Source organism: Sturnus vulgaris, chromosome 1 (assembly GCF_052056855.1).
Source record: "Sturnus vulgaris isolate bStuVul1 chromosome 1, bStuVul1.hap1, whole genome shotgun sequence".
NCBI lineage: Eukaryota > Metazoa > Chordata > Aves > Passeriformes > Sturnidae > Sturnus > Sturnus vulgaris.
Window position 1 is genome coordinate 96,426,512 of NC_142243.1, and position 18,643 is coordinate 96,445,154.

The 18,643-nt window shown below is 36.7% G+C and overlaps 1 protein-coding gene across 1 annotated transcript in view; it reads right to left on the reverse strand.

Annotated features, from left to right (window-relative positions):
- Positions 1-18,643, reverse strand: part of INVS (inversin) — an 83,305-nt gene that overhangs the window by 10,404 nt on the left and 54,258 nt on the right. The window contains exons 8-12 of the mRNA XM_014875154.2: positions 16,946-17,117; positions 12,648-12,803; positions 10,953-11,182; positions 9,804-9,910; positions 6,388-6,600 (exon numbers count right to left, since the gene is read on the reverse strand). Coding sequence (XP_014730640.2) covers positions 6,388-6,600; positions 9,804-9,910; positions 10,953-11,182; positions 12,648-12,803; positions 16,946-17,117 — 878 coding nt within the window. The remainder of the gene's footprint in view (positions 1-6,387; positions 6,601-9,803; positions 9,911-10,952; positions 11,183-12,647; positions 12,804-16,945; positions 17,118-18,643) is intronic.

Consider the following 18,643-nt stretch of genomic DNA (forward strand, 5'->3'; position numbering starts at 1 on the left):
TTAAAAAATAATCATGACACTAATAACTGTGTTTGTAATTAGTCATGAGCAATATTTTCATGTGAGTAGTAATGCAATGTATTTGAAAAGCAAAAGACTAACAAAAGACAATATTTTTGAAAATTATTTTTTCGTACTTAAATGTGTCATAGTACAGACAATTATAAACCAACTTTGAACTAGCTACTGGTACTAGCTTGCTGCTATGTATTTGTCATTGGTAGATAATTAATTTTACATAAACATTATATGTCATATAAATGACAAATACTGATAATATGAGATGTGAGTTAAAAACTTGTGTGCATACAGTATGCCATTACAAGGGTGTCATTTGGATTTCCAAAATGAAATAAGCCATGCACCTCTTAATAGTGTAGCCAAGAAAGAGAATTTTGGACCAACTTAGGAAAGGTGCATCCATTGAATAAAATTTTGCAGCCTAATTTGAAATACAGTGAGCTATCATCGCGCTTTATATTTTAAATTTTTTAATTCCTACCAAGCAGAATAAACCCAATAGCACAAGGCAGATGTTACATACCTACCTCCCACCGAATTTGTTTTTATAAATTAAGCCCTGGCTGTTGGATGAAGTGACACTTTTCCTGTCGGAACGGACAGGCGGTAAATGCCGTATCATGTAGCTGCCTGGTATTTTAACTTGCTTCCAGTGCTCCAACACAGCGTGCAGACTGTTGCCACATCACCTCCCAGCACGGCGTGTGACAGGTGAGTTATGCAGCACGCCAGCCCCAGTTCCTGTGAGTGGTGTCACTGCCAGCGCGTGTCACTGCAGCGCGAGCTGCCAGCCAGAAGCCCTAACTTTATCTGTCAGTGCTATCTTATCAACTACGCTCTGCAGAAGAAGCTGATTGAACTTTGCACCTGAAAAGCTGCTAATTGATCTAAAAAAATACACTCCTAGCAGCCTGGGATTCAGCATTCCCTCTGGCATGAAAAAAAAAGTGGCTACTTTCAATTAATATTGGCATTCCACAACCGGACTATGCAGGGATGTTGGGACTGTGTACAGTATGGATCTCACTGCCATTACTGTGCCATTTGAGCTGATAAATCAGATCTTGCTATTCACACAATAGTAATTTTCTGTTTTTCTCAAGAACAGGCAGCCAATGTCCTCTATTCATGTATTAGAAAAGGAAGTGTGAGATGGGCTGTGTGATGCACAACCAAGCCGGAGTGACCTGCACTCCTCTGACGAGCAGATCAACTCAAAGCAATAACTTCAGCAATGTACCAATTGTAAAGTTATTGAAATTACACAGGACCAGAAATCAAGAAGTAAAAAGGGTTGTTTTTTTCTTTATAGGTCTTATATGTGTGCTAATTTTTCAGATTAAACTGAAGAAAGAATAAAGGGAAGGGATTTCAAAGCTCCCTATCCATAAAGCATCATCACAATTGTCACAGTCAACAAGCATAGTTGAACAATAGACTCCTGAATACATAAGAACCCCTCCTTGTGTTTTGCTTTATTTAACCAGAAATTCAGTTTGCATTACAGTGAAGGATCTCTTTGAAATTAAAATTTCCAAGTTTTTCTGTCCAATTGGAAAGGCTAAGTTTCAAGAACAAGTGAAGGAAGTAGATTCTAACTTCACGGCTCTCAGTCATTTTTAGGAGGTTCTGGTGACCCAACAGGATCCAAATTTGGGTTCTCAAGTTAGATAGCTACAGCTCAACAGTGGGAACAGAGCTGGTGGGCCAACATTTTCCATTGTAAATGCAACACAATTTTGTCCTGAATGGTCATAAGCTCGCATTTTGTTGCGAAAGTGAAAGAATGAAAACTGAGCCTTTAGCAGATGGAAAGGAGTAGTTTCAGCCTTACATGCACATTTGTGAAGACACAGAGATGTTTTGAATTTTTGATTCTGCTAAAATGAATTCAACCTTTTCTATTCCGTTAAGAATAGAAACTTAACTTTTTTATCTAGACATTGAAGGATATTTTAAAGGAGAGTGTTTTTAAAGTTATCCTTGTAAAAAAAACCCAAAAACTTATTTTAAAAATCTCAACTGAAAATAGATTTCCAGGTATGATCTTACTACAGGTACAGCTTTCCCTGGACTAAAAGGAGTATTATTTCATGTTGTATAAACAGTATCTCCTGCTACATAATCTAGCATGATGATTATTTTCAAAAGAATTATACCACTGACTCATGATGTGTTCAGCTTCTAATCTATAATAATCTTTTAAACTGATTGTCCTTAACAAAAATGTTAAGACAACAGTTAATTTCTGTCCAGTATTCCTATGTTGACAGATCTTCCCAAATGTGTAGAGCAGTCCATTGGTTCTTACCTAAGTACCTATTTTTCCCTCAGTCATTTCTTGTATGTATTTTACCACCATTCTGATTTCTAATTTAGTCTTCAATGTGCTTACAATCTTCTGCATCTTGGTGCTATTCTCAAATTCAAATTTACTTTTTAAATGAAAATAAAAATTCATGATGGATTTATGTGAGATTCTCCTCAATATACACTTCCAGTTTAAAGGTGAGAAATGAGAAATTTCCCATGAGGAAGTATAAAGACTTCAGGAAAGTCTGAATGACAGCTACTGTTTCTCCATGGCCACAAAACTTGTTATTCAGACACAAAAGAAAGTTGAGTTGGTTTGATATAATTTCTTCTGAAGTAAAAAAAAAAAACAAACCCAGAGAACAGTTCAGTCTACTTAGCATCTCTCATGGACCAACTGTTTCTTTACTCTTCCTTTTCCAATTAATATGTTTACAATGGTTTATTGTGATACCTACTTCACATCCTTTGCCAGTTCTTATTTAGCACCTCAGCTTGTTTAGCTTTATCATTGTATGTTCTTATTACTATCAATTTTAGTAATTACATCAAATTTCCAAAATGTACTTTCCCTTTTCACGTTGCTGAAGAGCTCATTATTTTCTCTGCTGCCACACTCCCCTTTTTATCTTTTCTCAGCATGCAGGGCTAACCACCAGTCTTTTGAAAAACCTCATAATCTACTTGTACTCTCTTGGCATGAGAACATTTTTCTAAATCTTCTGAAGACTGTTTAATTGAACTGCTTATTTTCTTGCTGTTCTTCTCTTCCTAAAGATCATGAGCTACTTACTCACTTTCATCCATTTCCCTTTCACATCTGAATTCTCATTTTCCTTCAACTGGCCAGAATGAAAACCAGAAGTATGGATTCAGTAACTCATCCTGAGAAATTGAAAGGGGAGGTGAACAAATGAGGAATGAGTTCTGCAGCCCTTTCAAAATCCAATACACTGAAAATTAATTTTCTCTGATTATGTTTTAAACACTTAAATATTATTTTCTTAAATACATGGTTTTGCAATAACCAAAATCCTCTTTTTAAAGTCTGTAAGGGATCTCAGCAAGTCAGCAAGGCTAACAGGATGCTCAAAACAGGGTTCAGATTGGGTGGCTCAGTTTTTTATTCAATTATGTCTTGAAAACCTTTATGGACAGAGGCCATACAACCTCTTTGGGCTGTTCTACTGGTCAATTGTCCCAAGGGTGAAAGAATTTCTCTTTATTTCCAGATAAAATCTCTTGTCCCAACTCTTGCCTGTTAAATTTCCCAGAGACCAGAAACACCAACCAGACTACAGTTCCCCAGGTTATTCTTTTGGCCCTTTTTGAACCTGGGTGCAACATTTTCTTTCCTCCCATCATGGGAGACCTTCCCTGTTCTCTGTGACCTTTCAAAGACATTGGAAAGTGACCTTTTAAGGGCATCAGTTGGTTCCTTCTGTACCCTTGGATGCAGCTAACCTGGTCCCATGGACTTGTCTGGGCTGAGTTCTCTAAAGCACGACTTAATCCTCATTCACAGATGGCAGTTCTGCTCCTCCTTGAACCAATTCTCTTAGCAAAGAGGCTTGGGAGAGTTTCTTGTGGGAGACTGAGGAACAGAAGGCACTGAGTACTTCTGCCACACCTGTGTCTGTTGTCACTAAATGCACCATTCAGCAACAGGCCCATTCCTTGCTCAGCCTTTCACTAATGTATTGCTACTTTTATTAATGTAGAAGCACAAACTCACTTTGTAACCTCTAACATTCCTTTAAAGTCTCAACTCCATTTGAGTTTTGGTGTTTCTGACACCATCTAAATGCCCAATCAATGCTTTTATACTCTGCCTTTGCAGTCTGTCCCAGCTTCTGCCTCCTATAAGCTGCATTTTTACATTTGAGCTCTGCCAAGGATTCCCAGCTTACCCAAACTGGTCTCCTGGTGTGTCTCTGCTCAGTGACATAAGAGTGTGCATGTTGTTTTGGCCTTCATCAAACTTCCTTTTATAAATTACAACTTCTTTGATACAGGAGAGAACATGGGAGAAGTTTGTATAGAGATATTTCATAGGCTTTAAATACAGTGAAGGTAATTTTACTAGAAAGTAATAGCATGAGATCCTGGCTGATTTTTTGTTAAAAGGAAAAAGGCAAAAAAAAAAAAAAAAAAAAAAAAAAAAAAACAAACAGAAAAAGGACAGTCTGTCTAAACCCAAGTAGATTTAGGAGTGATTTAACTTAGAGAAGCTCTCTAAAGTAACATATTACAAAGCAAGTTTTAAATATCTACACAGAAATAGTTGGGGAGAAGGTGTGTGTGTTCAATCTAGGACTTCACCATCATTCTGGATCCCCACATCATGTCTCCTTTTATCTGGAGACCAGATTTTTAAACACCAGTAGGGATAACAGTTTTTTGTATGCAGGAACACCCTGGCCAATTTTAGCTGTGGAATGCACAGATGGGTACAGAATGATGACAACATAATATCCCCTTCAGTTTATTACAGATCATAAAATTGCAATTAAATAAAATTTGTTATGTGACAACCTGATTTGCTTGTACACTCCAATTGTACTGTAATTCTCTTTTTATGGTATTTGGTACACAGAGTTTGTTTCTATTGTTTTCAAACAAATCAACAACAGCTAAGTAAGTTTCAGAAACTACATTAGAAACTTACAAAGGAAAACTATTATAAAAATACCCCCAAATTTCCATGAGGAAATTATTTTCTGTTTAATCTTCTACATGGTGGATCAGAGATTCTTCTAAAAATGCTTGTCATCAAAAAGGATAAAACTATCTCATTTGGTAAAGTCAGTTGTGACCACACAGCAATAAGCAGATCTCTCCAGATTAAAAAGAAGTATTTTTCCAAGGCAACTTCTCCATGCATCGTGTTGACTTACACTGATTGCAGCAGAAAAGGCAAACAGTAGGAGAGCTACAGGTTACAACTTCAGGATGTAAAGGTGTGAGTAAGAGATGAGTTACCTGGTATTTCTAGCTTTGGTTCTTCCTGGGGAATAATAATTGTTTTATAGAAGCAGCAATGAAACCCAATGAAGGTCTGACTGGCCAATTATGCAGAACATCAAACTACCAAATTTGATACAGAGTGGAGTGCAGCTGAATTTGTCTCTGATACACAGATGCAGCAACGAGGTGCAATAATTATGTTGTGTGTTTTTTCCATGTGATCTCTCTTTATCGAAATAATCCTCTCAAATCATGCAGAAATCTTTTCAGACTGTTATGTTTTTTCATTTCAGAATCATATTTCTTCAAGAGAAACAGGTGCTAATTTCATACTAAGAATCTTAAGGATAAACTCCAAGCAAGCAACGTATTGTGATAATCATTTACGTACCTTCTGATTTCACAATTTCACCACCATGCTACCATTACCACATTTAAATTGGGCTGAAACTCAGCCAGAACCTACATATCTTGCTGACACCAATTTGAATTTCATGTTAGTTATCTGCAATCCAATATAACCAATTCATAGGAACTTTTTAATTCAAGATCAGAAAATGAAAGTACAGAGAATGCTAAGGCCCAAAATGAAGTTGCAAATAGAAACCAGGAGTTCAGGTTGCCAGAGAAACACTGAGTTAAGCCTTACTAAACCAGGCTTTCCCTGGTTTGTTTTCAAGCTTTTTTCCCCAGCTACTGATTAATTTCTGTTCAAAACTGGTATCAGGACTTGATAGGCAAATAATTATTTCCAGTGACTTAAAGTGATAAATGTTTTCCAAGCCTTTTTATCATCATACAGAATATCAAGCAAAGATTCATAGACACTAACATGCTATTTCCTCAGCTTTTGGTATTTTGCCTTGCTATGGTATATTATATAAACTTTCTTGTTTTAACTGGGATTATATGGAAAATAACTTCCATCTGTCTATAGTTACATGGAAGTTATATGCTTCCTTCAGTTTCATGCATTTCACCAAGAGGAACAAAAACTGATGAACAACAGATAAAGTCATACACTGATAAACACAAACTTACAACAAATGTCTATGTGCTGGAGTAGATTTCAAGTCTCATACTTACTTGGCAGCAGCATCTTTTCTCAGCTGTTCATGTTTCATTAAAAGATTCTTCCTCTCTTGAAAAGCCTTTCTAACTTTGTATCCTTTGTAGACAGCCTGAATTTTGAAAGCAGCAATATCCTGAATGGCAGCTATAGACAGAGCCCCGTGTTCTAACATGAACTGAATCACTTCGTGGTGTTCACCAAGCAAGGCATAATCGAGTGGAGTATATCTAAAAAAAAAACACCCAAACCACAACAATTACAATTGATCTGGAATTCCAGCTATAATATGCATCTCTTCACCCTCATTTCATAATAAAGCAAATTCTAGTATGCAGACAGATTAAACACTGTTTCAGTAGGCTGTTTTTCTTATCTTTTTAGGCATTATTTTGCTACCTTATTCATTCTACACACTGTGGTTATGTTTAAAACTTATTTTAGCCTCCTAATATGGAAGGGGAGAGAGGGGGACTTGAAGTGTTTGGACAAAATTTCCCAAAACCCCATCCACAGCATTATGTGCCTTAGGAAAGCAGTCTTTAAAATGTGTTATTGAAGTTTTCATATGGAAATCTAAAGAAAAAGTAAGTTAAAATATATTTTGTGTTATTTCCATATACGTTTAAATTCTAGAAATCTACAATCAAATCTGGCTTAGCTTCTGTAACATCGACTGAAGACACTGTGACTGTCAGAGCAGCAGGATTAGACCCCTATCAAAGGATAATATATTTTTTAAGGTACTAGTCTGTTTTCAAATGGACACAGGTGTTCAAAGTATTAAATTGCTTTGGGTTTTAATGGTGTCAAAGACGCCTAAGCCTTTTTCAAAATAATTCCCAAATTTCCCACTGTCAACATAGGAGCAAAATTTACACATCTCCCTCACCAACACTGAAACTTTAGGGAAAGACATTTAGTGACTGAAAAATATCAGTCACAAACCATGATCAGGACCATATAACATTAAGACTATCTAAGAGCAAGTGTCAATGCATGTGATTGTGAAAATTAGGGCTCTTTTTGATGGTAACTTGCTGGGACGCAGTGCTGGTAAGCAAAGAAAAACAGACAGAAAGCACAATTGGACCTGCCACACAGAAATGGCTTGATGGAAGGATAAACAGTATCTGAACTGAAGTGTCTGCAGGAATAAAGACAATGACATAACATGAAAATTTGGATGTCAAGGTGTGCTGCTGATAGCATTTAAAGAGATGCAGATTTTTGATAACCCAGAAATGGGAACTTCAGAAGGAACATTATTTCAGAAAAACACATTTGTAAAGTATTCCTAATTTTGAATAAAGACACAAAAGATACTAAAGTAAACTTTACGCTATACTGTGTATCTACCAAGACAATGTATTCTACTGCAGATCCCAGTCATGAAGATCCATATTTTTAAATGTGGGTTTTCTAGCTCCATCCGAGCTACCTTTGAAAGTAAAAAAAAAATTAAAAAAACACTTAAATCAAATTTGAAGAGGCGTTTTTTATGACTGGACACTTACATACACTCCTCTGTTGTGTCAGTTCAAAGCTTGATGTAAATTTCCTTTTCCCTGGGTTCTCTCTCAAGCAGATAGCTTTTAAATCAAGCTGGCTTCACAGGGAAACACATGAAGACATCAGCCATCAGCTATTATAGGCAATTTAACGTGAAGGTGGTCAAGCAGCACCTTGATGCACCCAGGACATTAAGTTGGATTGCAAAATAAATTTGCAAAGAACAACAAACCCAATACCCTCCAGATTAGCATATTTGGCAAGCAAGTAGGCACTTTAAAATTCCAGATGCAATCTCATCTCAACCTTTTCTCTAATCTTTTAGTTATAACCAGTATGTTTGAATTTTTAACTGTTATTTCATGCTACACTCTAAGAAAGTAAAGAAGGGAAGATTTTTTTTCCTATAGGAAAATTTGGGGAAAAAAAAAAGTCATTATGTAGTGAAATGGTTATGGATTAAAAATTGATTTCATCAAATTACAGGCGAACCATATCCATGAGGTCATTTTTCCTCTCTCTTACAACACTCAACTTGATTTTCCACTTTCCAAACTTCCGATATGTTAACAATAAAACAAGGTTTATAGATATTTATTAGGTTGTAATTGTGCAATTTTTATATATATTTTAGGAGAATTATATTTAAAGATTGACCCATGTAGAAATACTCTCTTTTGCTCTGAACATGCAGTTGTGCTTATCAGCAGATATTCGGAATACTGCTAGTCATATTTTGAGTAATCTAGATTTATACATTATATATATTTATATATCTAAATTCCAGAAGGGAAACAAAAATATATACTATCTGAATGACTGTGATAAACCACAGCTAAGGTCTTTTCTTGACATTTGAGCATCATTAGTACATTTCTACAAAGTAAGGATAACAGCAGTCTCCAATCTGGCAAAATTGTGGCTTTTAATCTTACTTATTAAAAGTAATTTAATTAAAACTGTTTATTCAATTTTCTATCAAAAATTACTACAGAGAGTCTTGACACTACTTAATTAGAAACTAGTTATACTTTCATTTGTGTTTCTCAAGAAAAAATAAGAACAGAAAAAGAAGAGAGATCTGAGTGGTTTAGAGTGGAGAACGAAAGAAAAATGATGGAGGAAGACAGCAATTAAAACCTGGGGTTAAGTACAGAAGTCTCAAATTTAGCACTGAAATATGGGGTTGCAAACGCCTTAAGTTATTTAAAATGCTGAAATATTCAAATTTATATGGTATGCTGTTCATAATCTTATAATTATGAGGAGGTCATCTCCTCTAAAAAAAGGCATTAGAAATTTCTGCTAATAGTAATTATCGTCATGGTCAGGTGACTAATTCGAACTCCACAACCCAAATCACGTTTAAAAAACTATTATTTATATGTCAATGAAAGACAAAGAAAAGAGATGCAAATGTGCTATCTCTTTATGATTATAGGAGACTTTTTTTTAAAACCAGGCCTTTAGAATACAGGTAACCACCAGGTACTTTGTAATCACCATTTTGAAACATAACATTACATTTCTCCCATTTTCTTTCTTCTTGCTGTAATTGTATCAAATATAAAAGAGAAATTCCAGTCTATTCCAACAGCAGCAGAACTGCCTTTTCATCCTTTGTCCATACATATCTGCCACCAACTCCACATAAATGAGAAAGATCTTTGATACTTCCAACAAGGCTAGAGTGAGTAAATACCCCCAGAAGGTCATGGCACAGAAGTATAAAAGTTCAAGTTGTCATGCCTTAGTTAAAGAAGGGAACTTTCACATTAGAAAAGCTGCTTATGCTGAAACCCAAGGTTACAGCACTCCTTTGAGACACAAGGATTCTCTCGCAGCATCTGAACATCGAACATTTGACTGGAAGGCAGCGCTCTGGCACAACGACACAGTAACACCTTCAGACAAGCAATACCTCTCCTCGCTGTTCTCCATGTGATTGGGGAAAGCATCAAAGCCGAGCAGTAACTTTATAGCATCAAGGTAGCCATTGTTACAGAGCCAGTGCAGGGCAGTTCTGCCCTGTAAAACAATAGAGCACAACAAAAATAAACATTACCCCCAAACTCTACCAGGCCACAATAAAAGTCATAAATCATAGTGCGATTCAACGCTTTTCTGGACATGAAGAACAAACGGTTCTTTTAAATAAATTTCCTTCTTAAAATAAGAACACAGCACTTAAATGTGTGTGATGAAAAATGATTTTTTTTGAACAATATTTCAACACTACTGCTTTTTCACCTAAAACAGCTGAAAAGCAGCATTAGAAGACTAGCCTTAGAGTTGCTTTCTTTGCAAAAGATGTACAGCTTGCTCTGTAGAACTCATAATGAAAACCCCATTTCCATTACCTGGAATTATCTATGCCCTACAACAAACAGCTACAGAAAATTTCAATAAATCGGGTGAAGCTCTCTTGACTGATGAGGTTCTACTGACTTCTGAGAAATTACGTCATATAACAAAGAAATCTGTTACAGGTTGCACAATTGTTCTAGCTCCTAATTTCAATTACTACCTGAATAATGGCACAAAAGAACACATAAACAAATCAGTTTTCAGTGTTCTTTTTTTTTTTTTAACCTGGAAGAGTGATACATATGTGGGTACTTAATATGAACAAGTAGTTGAAGCAATTATTGTGCAATCTCACTTGCAGTACCTTACTTTCTAACTTGCTCTCTCTCTCTCTCTCTCTCTATGCTGGAGAACAGACTAAAATCACATTCCCATGTCAGCTGTTAATAAGGAATGATAAGAGAAATCAGATCATTAATATGACTCCTCATATGATCACACTTCAATTAGGAAAAACCAAAAGTGATCTGAAAAATACAAATCTTCAATTCATGCTACATATTAAAATACTACTTTTCTTTCTAGATTTCAGAAGTGAAGGCATAGGGAAAATAACATCAGGATGCATTTCCTTTTGTGACAAACAGCAGCACAGATGTTTCTGTGCCCTGGAAAAGAGAACGACCTTGAAAAAAAAGAAAATGTTTTGATTTATGCTTATTCTAAAGTTAATGATATACCTCACTGAAGAACAACAATGTACCTCTTTATCCTGAATATTTGGATCTGCATTGTTTTCCAGCAACACTACCATGCAGTTAATGTAACCTCCATAAGCGGCACACTGCAGAGGTGTTCTTCCTGCATAATCCTGCACATTAGGGTTGATTTTATTTTCTATCAGGATTTGACACACATCAGCATTTCCTCCCAAGGCTGCCCAATGAAGGGGTGAATGGCCATCTTGGTCAACCAAATCTACTCTTGCTCCTCCTGTAAAAACAAATACATCTTTGAGCACAAAAAGAAAATACTGTTGAATGCTAAGAAAAGAGTGAGTTTATGTTCAACTAGAACTTATTTCATAAACTGACAATTCAGAGAAGTATTTTGGAAAGCAGCTACAATTTTGTTACTCAAATCTAAAAACTTAAATAAAAATTAATTTGGAATGAAATAGTTTCAAAGAGGGCCAGGCATCTAACTTTTTTACAATCTTCTGACTACCCTCTAATATGCTTTAGAATATCCAGACTTATCAAATGCCTATGAAAAACCTATTTTTTTTGTTTCAGATCTATGAATTTTCAGTAGAACTTTTCTGTCTTAACAAAATAACTTCTAAAATTAGATTTCAGATTAAATGTCTTTAAATCTCTAAAGCAGACAAGATAAAATATTCACAATGTAATAATAATTTTTAAAATAAACTTATTTTTTTTAATTCAAGCATGCTAAGACTCTTCTATGCAGATAATCAATTTCTCTATATGTTTTTGCAAGATGTAAAAATTCTGTACAAAAGTAAAGTTCCACAAATGCAAGAACTTGAACCAACCAGCAACAGTGACTCTCTATATCATAAAATATTTAATTAAACATATTGGATTCTGATAGCCGAGCTTCTTGCATCTACAAAAGCTAAATGGCACAGGGAGTGGGGGGAAGAGCTTAATAGGAGGTTAAAATATGCCCAGCAGATCATGGAAGGAAGAACACTTTTCAGTAAGAAAGGCTAGTTGATGGAAAACTTCTAAAATTTAGCCTGGGAACTTCATCTATCCACAAGTGGGATAATATCTGAAGTAGGAAGGAGATGTTTCTGAGCAGCTAAAATGACAGAATTTTACATCTAAGATGATACTGTTCTTTCACTGTACTTCTTACCCTTCAGCAGGTATTTTACAATTATCTGAAACTGTGTACTTTGTTAAATCCTATTTCTGTCTACAAACAAAATACTAGTTTTAAAAACCAACCAGAAGAAAACATTAATGATGTAGGACTTTTGATATCTATCTACATTTAAAAATATCGACTCACTTTAAAAGTCTTCAAAAAACCCTAATAATGTTTTTTCAGAAAAAGGAAGAAAACTTAATTTGGTATTATTTACTGGGAGGGAGGGAAAAAAACCAAAGAAAAGAAAGAAAGGACTTGTTGGGGGAAGAGCTGGTTTGAGAGACTAGAATGTACTTGCAAAGGCTTGAGCAGAAATAAGCTGTGAAAAGAAAATATCCCGATTTTGAAAGTTTTGTATTTAACACTTCTAGCCATTTCCCACAACACTGATAATCTTTTAGATTCACTAGGGCCATTTCCCAAGGGGAACTTACAAACAAAACCTGCTTTCGGGAAGCAATTTCCTACCCCACCTCTTGCTCAGCTGTTTATTTCCCATTCCCACAGGAAGCAGCAGCAGAACTCTGAGCAGGTTTGCAAAGTCCTGAGAGCTGACCTTGAATGAGGGTTTGAATCACTTCCTTGTGACCCATCTCACAGGCTCGGAAAAGCGGGGTGTGTTTCATCACATCCAGAGCATCTACCTGCGCTTTGTGCTCCAGCAGCAGCTTCACTGTGCTGACGTGGCCAGAAAGGGCAGCAGCGTGTAATGCTGGAAGAAAAAAGCAGCAGGGAAAAAGAAACCACAATACCATGAGCTTTAGAGGTGCACAATTAGAACAGTCGAAATAAAAATTAATCACAGCTATTTTGGTGAATAAAGTACTTTTTAACCTCAAGAAACTGAAGAATCATAACAAGTGATGATGTAACAATAACACTTTCTTGCCATACAAGTAACAAGCAGAAAAACTGTTAGCCCTGAAACATGCTTCTAATTTGCACAAATTGAAATTTTACATTTAACATCACCAGGATTGGCTTACAGTGAGGATTTGTGGAAGAATAACAGCTTCTGATTAAAAGAACATAACGTGATCTACTTCTGCCTCTGTTTTGTGGCATTTCTGAGATTGCTCATCACTAGTGAAAGAAAGCTTTCATTATTTCTTCAATGCTTTCCTGAAAATTACTATTTTCTTTCAAGTAAGCAAAGTTGTTTCAATTAAAACTAACTTCAGAAAACTACCCAGCTGTTCCTACTCCTCTCTGTCCCCCTTTTTTGTTTCAGAACTACTTGGAGAAAATTTTATATGAAATTATGTAGCAAGACTATCCTGTCTTGTGCAATATCTCTGGCTCCCTGTTCTCTTCAAGAAAAAGAAAAAAGATTACAGAAAGACCAGATGCTGCTACTTCAGATACTTCAAAACTGAGGTAAAGATGTGGTGTCCTGTAACTGGAGTTGCTATTGCCTAACACAGCATCCTGCAGACACTGTCAGCCAGAGTTGAGGATGACCAGTTCATGGATCTTTTTGAAGGAAAGAACTGCACACAGCGATGAGATTTCAAAGCAATCGAGAACACATGTATTGGTGTTTTCACTTACAGTTTGACTTCAAAATGCTTTGGGTTACTTCCTATAGTCAGCAGTCAAATCAGACAATCTACATTCTCACGCTGACTTAAATGTAGAATATTTTACAGACAATAAAATCAAAACAATATAAAAAAACTCCACAAAACAATGCTGTTTATAAGTGTGCATTTAATAAAGTGAATTCATATTTCCTCATGAAATTTCAGAAATATTCATGCTTAGTGAGAACTGAATCTGCTCATGCAAGCAAAATGTGGGACTGTAAACACTACCTACACGTCTGTATTTGTTTAATGTTAAAACAGACAGGGTCAGGATCCAGCAGAGGCGTTATACAGAAATGCACACCAAAAAGACCAGCATTAGAAGGAGCAGCTTCTTGAACCACAGCCAGAATACAACAACATCGGTTTTTTATTTGCCAGCTACTGTTTAGAACCAGTACCAGCTTACAAGACAGTGGCCCAGCACAACCTGTTACACGGGCCCGACTAAAATGCTCAGGCTGTTCGTGTTGCCATTGACCCGAATCCAGCTGCTGTGCACTGCCTTAGAACAGTCACAAAATAAGTGATAGTGACATTGTGACACAGGCTAAGCGCTGGGGTCAGAGCCAGAGACACTCTGAGAAGTGAGAATGGAAACCATGCCTTTGAGAGGACGCTGATTTAAGTTTAAGTGCAGCAGCCTAAAAGCGCAGCAGAGCTCGTGAGAAGGGAGTGCCTGTGCAGCAGCTACTGCGAGTGGGTGGCTATCCGTAGGAATTGGGCAAGGATGAGATCCCTGCCGCGTCGTACATTTGGATGGGCCTGCTTTTCATGGTCTGACCTCACAATAAACTCTAGGTTCTGGTTTTTGTCCTGAATCCCTTATGAAACCAAAGGCAGTAAACCACTCCATCAGATGACACATGGGGTGTGTGTAACAATACAATAGAAAAAGAGCTGCTGTGTCAGCTTGGCCAGTTCTTCCCCCCTATCACTCATTCTGACGCAGGCATCTTGTTTCGCACTTTGTGCTCAATATTTTCTTGTAAGCCAAATTTTCTGTGATGGAGTCACGGTGACTGAAGAGATTCTTCAGCCAGCTGGTCACAATGGGCCCTTTGTTCAGCCGACAGACAGAGCCCTCTCCATTGTGCGCAGTGACGGCAGAGCCATAAAGCTGCCCCTGTAATGCTCCTGCAGCGCTGATCTCTGAGAGGAGGGAAATTCCTTTCCCTTGGTGTCATTCTCCTACACAATGCCGAGAGCCTCGATGTTCTAGCAGAGCTCAATGCAGAGCTTGCTCTTTTTGAGCAGATGCAAAAGGCTGCGTTAACGCAACATTACAACCGAGCTGGACTGAGTCTGCACACAAAAGTCAGAAAAACGCAGCCTTGAACTCTGCTCAGCAACTGTATCCCAGGCACGGAGGCATGTGCGCTATTTTCTATTAGCGCACAGCTCCCCGTCCGAACGCAACACTGCTTTTCCCTCACGAAAACTTGGGAGTGATTAAAGCCCTTGGGAAAAAAAAAATACAAAAAAATAATCAGCGAGTGATTTACTGGTGGGCTTCCTTTTATGTTTGGAGCTCGCTATAATAAAGCCCACGCTATGCGCTCGCTGGCACAATGGTGCAGCTCGAGCTGCTCGGCAGCACAGCTCCCCACTTCCAGACTATTCCTGTCTTCTACACAACGGCACCCTCAAGCAAATGGAAAATCCATTCATTTCCTTGGATTAAAAGCCCTACAACGAAAGCGAGATTAAAAGGTGATTACATATCACCGCTAGGAGAAAGGTTTAAGACTGAAAGATAATAAACCCAACCACCTGAATTATTCAAGCATGAAATCCACACCTGAGTAATTTCAGAAACACAGTGTGTGATTACCGATTACTGCCTGCAAAGAAAAATACCCTTTGTAAGGAGGTTTGCACAGTAACAACAACATTGCTGCACCTTAAGGTCTGACACAAATACCGAGAGGCATTTGAAAGTGATCTGTCACGAAGTAGCAGGTGGAGGTGAGACTGATGAAAGATGAAATAAGACTAAAATTGCAGAATATTTAATTTGTAACGTCATCAAACATGAAGACTGAGATTTCATTTGTTGCACTATTCCTTACACTCAAAATTTCGAACTATCACAACTTGGAAAGACTGATTTATTTCGCGTGCGTTACATTGTAAGAAAAACAAAAATTTAGATATTTAAAAAGAATTTTATGTTAACTGCAAATTGCTTTGTGTCAAGATCTAGCATATCATCAAAGGATGCTTTAAAAATTCAATTTATAAAATGAAAGTAATACTGATGCATACTAGGTTTCAAATCCTGAACCACACAACTGTGACATATATATTTTGTGCTTCTAACTCTGTGACTGTATCTGGCATTGGGTAGTTCCTAATCTCCCTACATACAGCTTACATTGAAGCCCTGCTATCAAACCCCTCCAAATTTATACCAAACATATCCATATTCTCCTGTTTTTTTCATTCAGATGCCATCAGCATACTATACAACTCAACTACTTTTTCTAAATTTCCAATGCTGTTGAAACATAAACACTTTAACAGCTGTCTTTCTCACCTGTCAGAACTGTTATTCTGTTTTTGTTGAAAGCACTACACAGGTAAATATTTCTACCAAAAAGTTCTTTTTTTTTTTTTCCCTCAAAGGAGACAAATTCATAGTTACTTCAGGAAATTCTATGTTTCATTACTAGCATCCTTGAATCCTGAAACACTGTGTTGCCTACTTTTCTTTTGTTTCAGGCAGATAACAGGATGATAATTTGAGGGGTATCAAGTTCAATCTCTTGTTTGGACAACAGAAGTGCAATAGCTGTAATCTTTATTTCACTATCTTTATAAATAACTATGGAATGACTTTCATGCTGATAATTTAGCTACTTAGTTTGCTCCATGTTGTTTCAAAGTATTTGTGCACTGTCAAATACATTTTTGAACAGGCATTTTCAGGAAGAGCTTTTTATGCAACTATGTTTCACTTTATTCTTCAAGTTACAGAACAGCTCTTCCTTTCACAGAATTACAGAACTAACTAAATAGCATTGCACTACATTTCTTTTTGCTACATTTCAAATGAACTGTTCCAATCTGTGCAGAAAAGGTTTGTTTTTTCCCACAGTAAGGCAAAGAATTGACTCACACATATAATTACACTAATGCAGAAATGTTTATAGGATTGAGGTACACATTCAGAAAAACATTAATATAGATCCTAACAATATTTCCACTTGGTGGAAATCACACAGATTGGAAACATGCAGTGGCTCTTTACTGTAAAGCATCTTACCTGTGCCAGCGTATTTGTCTGTCATATTGATATCAATATCCAATTTTAAAGTCAGCATAGTCCTAATGACATCATCACTGCCTTTGCCAGCTGCCCACATAAAGGACGTTCTTCCCTCAAGATCTGAGTCATCTTTTACAGAAGGATGTTTCAAAAATACTTCAACTGTTTCCTGAAAAGACATACTGTTGAAATTAACATTAAAAGGAATCTGCAACAACAAGAAACTATTGTCTCATGTAGCTGTTTATGCAGCAAATCAAAGCTTCATTTTTCCTTTTATGTTTATAAAGAGTAATATCTCAACAGGAGTACTGTATCTTCTGCTATGCCTTTTCCCTCACCAGTGATCACATTGCATCCTTAACTATGAGTTTAACACTGTCATTTAACACTTTTTTTCAGTGTCAAATACGATGTGTTATCACAAGGAAGCAAAAGACACTGTAGTCTCTGTGAAGAAAGCAATGGGAAAGAGAGTGTGGGTTTATCCAAACATGACTGTAATACTGTGATGAGAAAATTACAGAATCCTTTAGGTTGGAAAAGACCTCTGAGATCATTGAGTCCAACCTATGACCCAACACCACGATGTCAGCCACAAGACCATGGCTCTGAGTGCCATGTCCCATCTTTCCTTAAATACCTACAGGGATTGTTACTCCACCACCACCCTTCTTGGGCAGCCCATTCCAACATTCCATCAGCCTTTCTGTGAAGAAATTCCTTCTGATGTCCAACCTGAGACTACCCTGAAGACAATGTTCTTTCAAAATATTTTCCCAATATAATTTTTTCTCTCCAATCATAAATATAACAGCACATGCAAATATTTTACTTTGCCCATCTCTAGTACTTTGACTGTTAAAAAGAAAAAGGTCAACATAGGCATTTTGCCTAATGTTTAATAACATAATCAGGTTACTAATTACTGAAATACTATAAATCAGAACATATTAAGGAAATCTTTACACCTTAGTCCAGTCTTTCCACTGTAATTGTTAAACTAAAATCTCAAATCAAGGCAAAAAAGAATTATTCCTTTAAATGCTTGTTTGTGTTAAGCTGTCAGCAAATGGGTCCACTTGTTCAACCTACTGCTAGGTTCTTAATGAGTCACCCTGGAAAGGAAGGGAGAGAAAATCATGACTATTAGAAAAGGAATAAAAGGAAGGTTTTCCCTTTTCTATCTAATGCCTTAAAAAATCTCTGTATGTAACAGCTGGGAAACATCTGATGTGAGTCACCGGTAGGCTAGCCAATAAAAACCTGAAAAATACCCAGGTTTCATTATCTTACTTTATATTTATATTTTATTATTAACACTGTCTTAGCCTTTCCTCTATATGACCCCACAATAGCTCTATCACTACTCTGAGTAGGACAGGAATTTCCTGGCTATAATGAACTAAATTTTTTTAATCATGAACGTGCTTGAATGCCTAAATGCCATTGATCAATTTGGATTTGTTTTTTCACTACTACTTACTATTTCACCCCTCTAAAGAAATAGGAAATTTCTCATTTATCTTATGCTACTGATCTAAAATCCTTACAGCTTTGTGAATTTAGTTCTGATCTACCAGTCTATTGTGGAAAGGTCCAGCCAGAAGCAAGGAGAGATGGAAGCATAAAGCTTTCCACACAAACCCAGCATGAGTTTACAGCTCTGTGTACTCACACTGACCACCACTACAC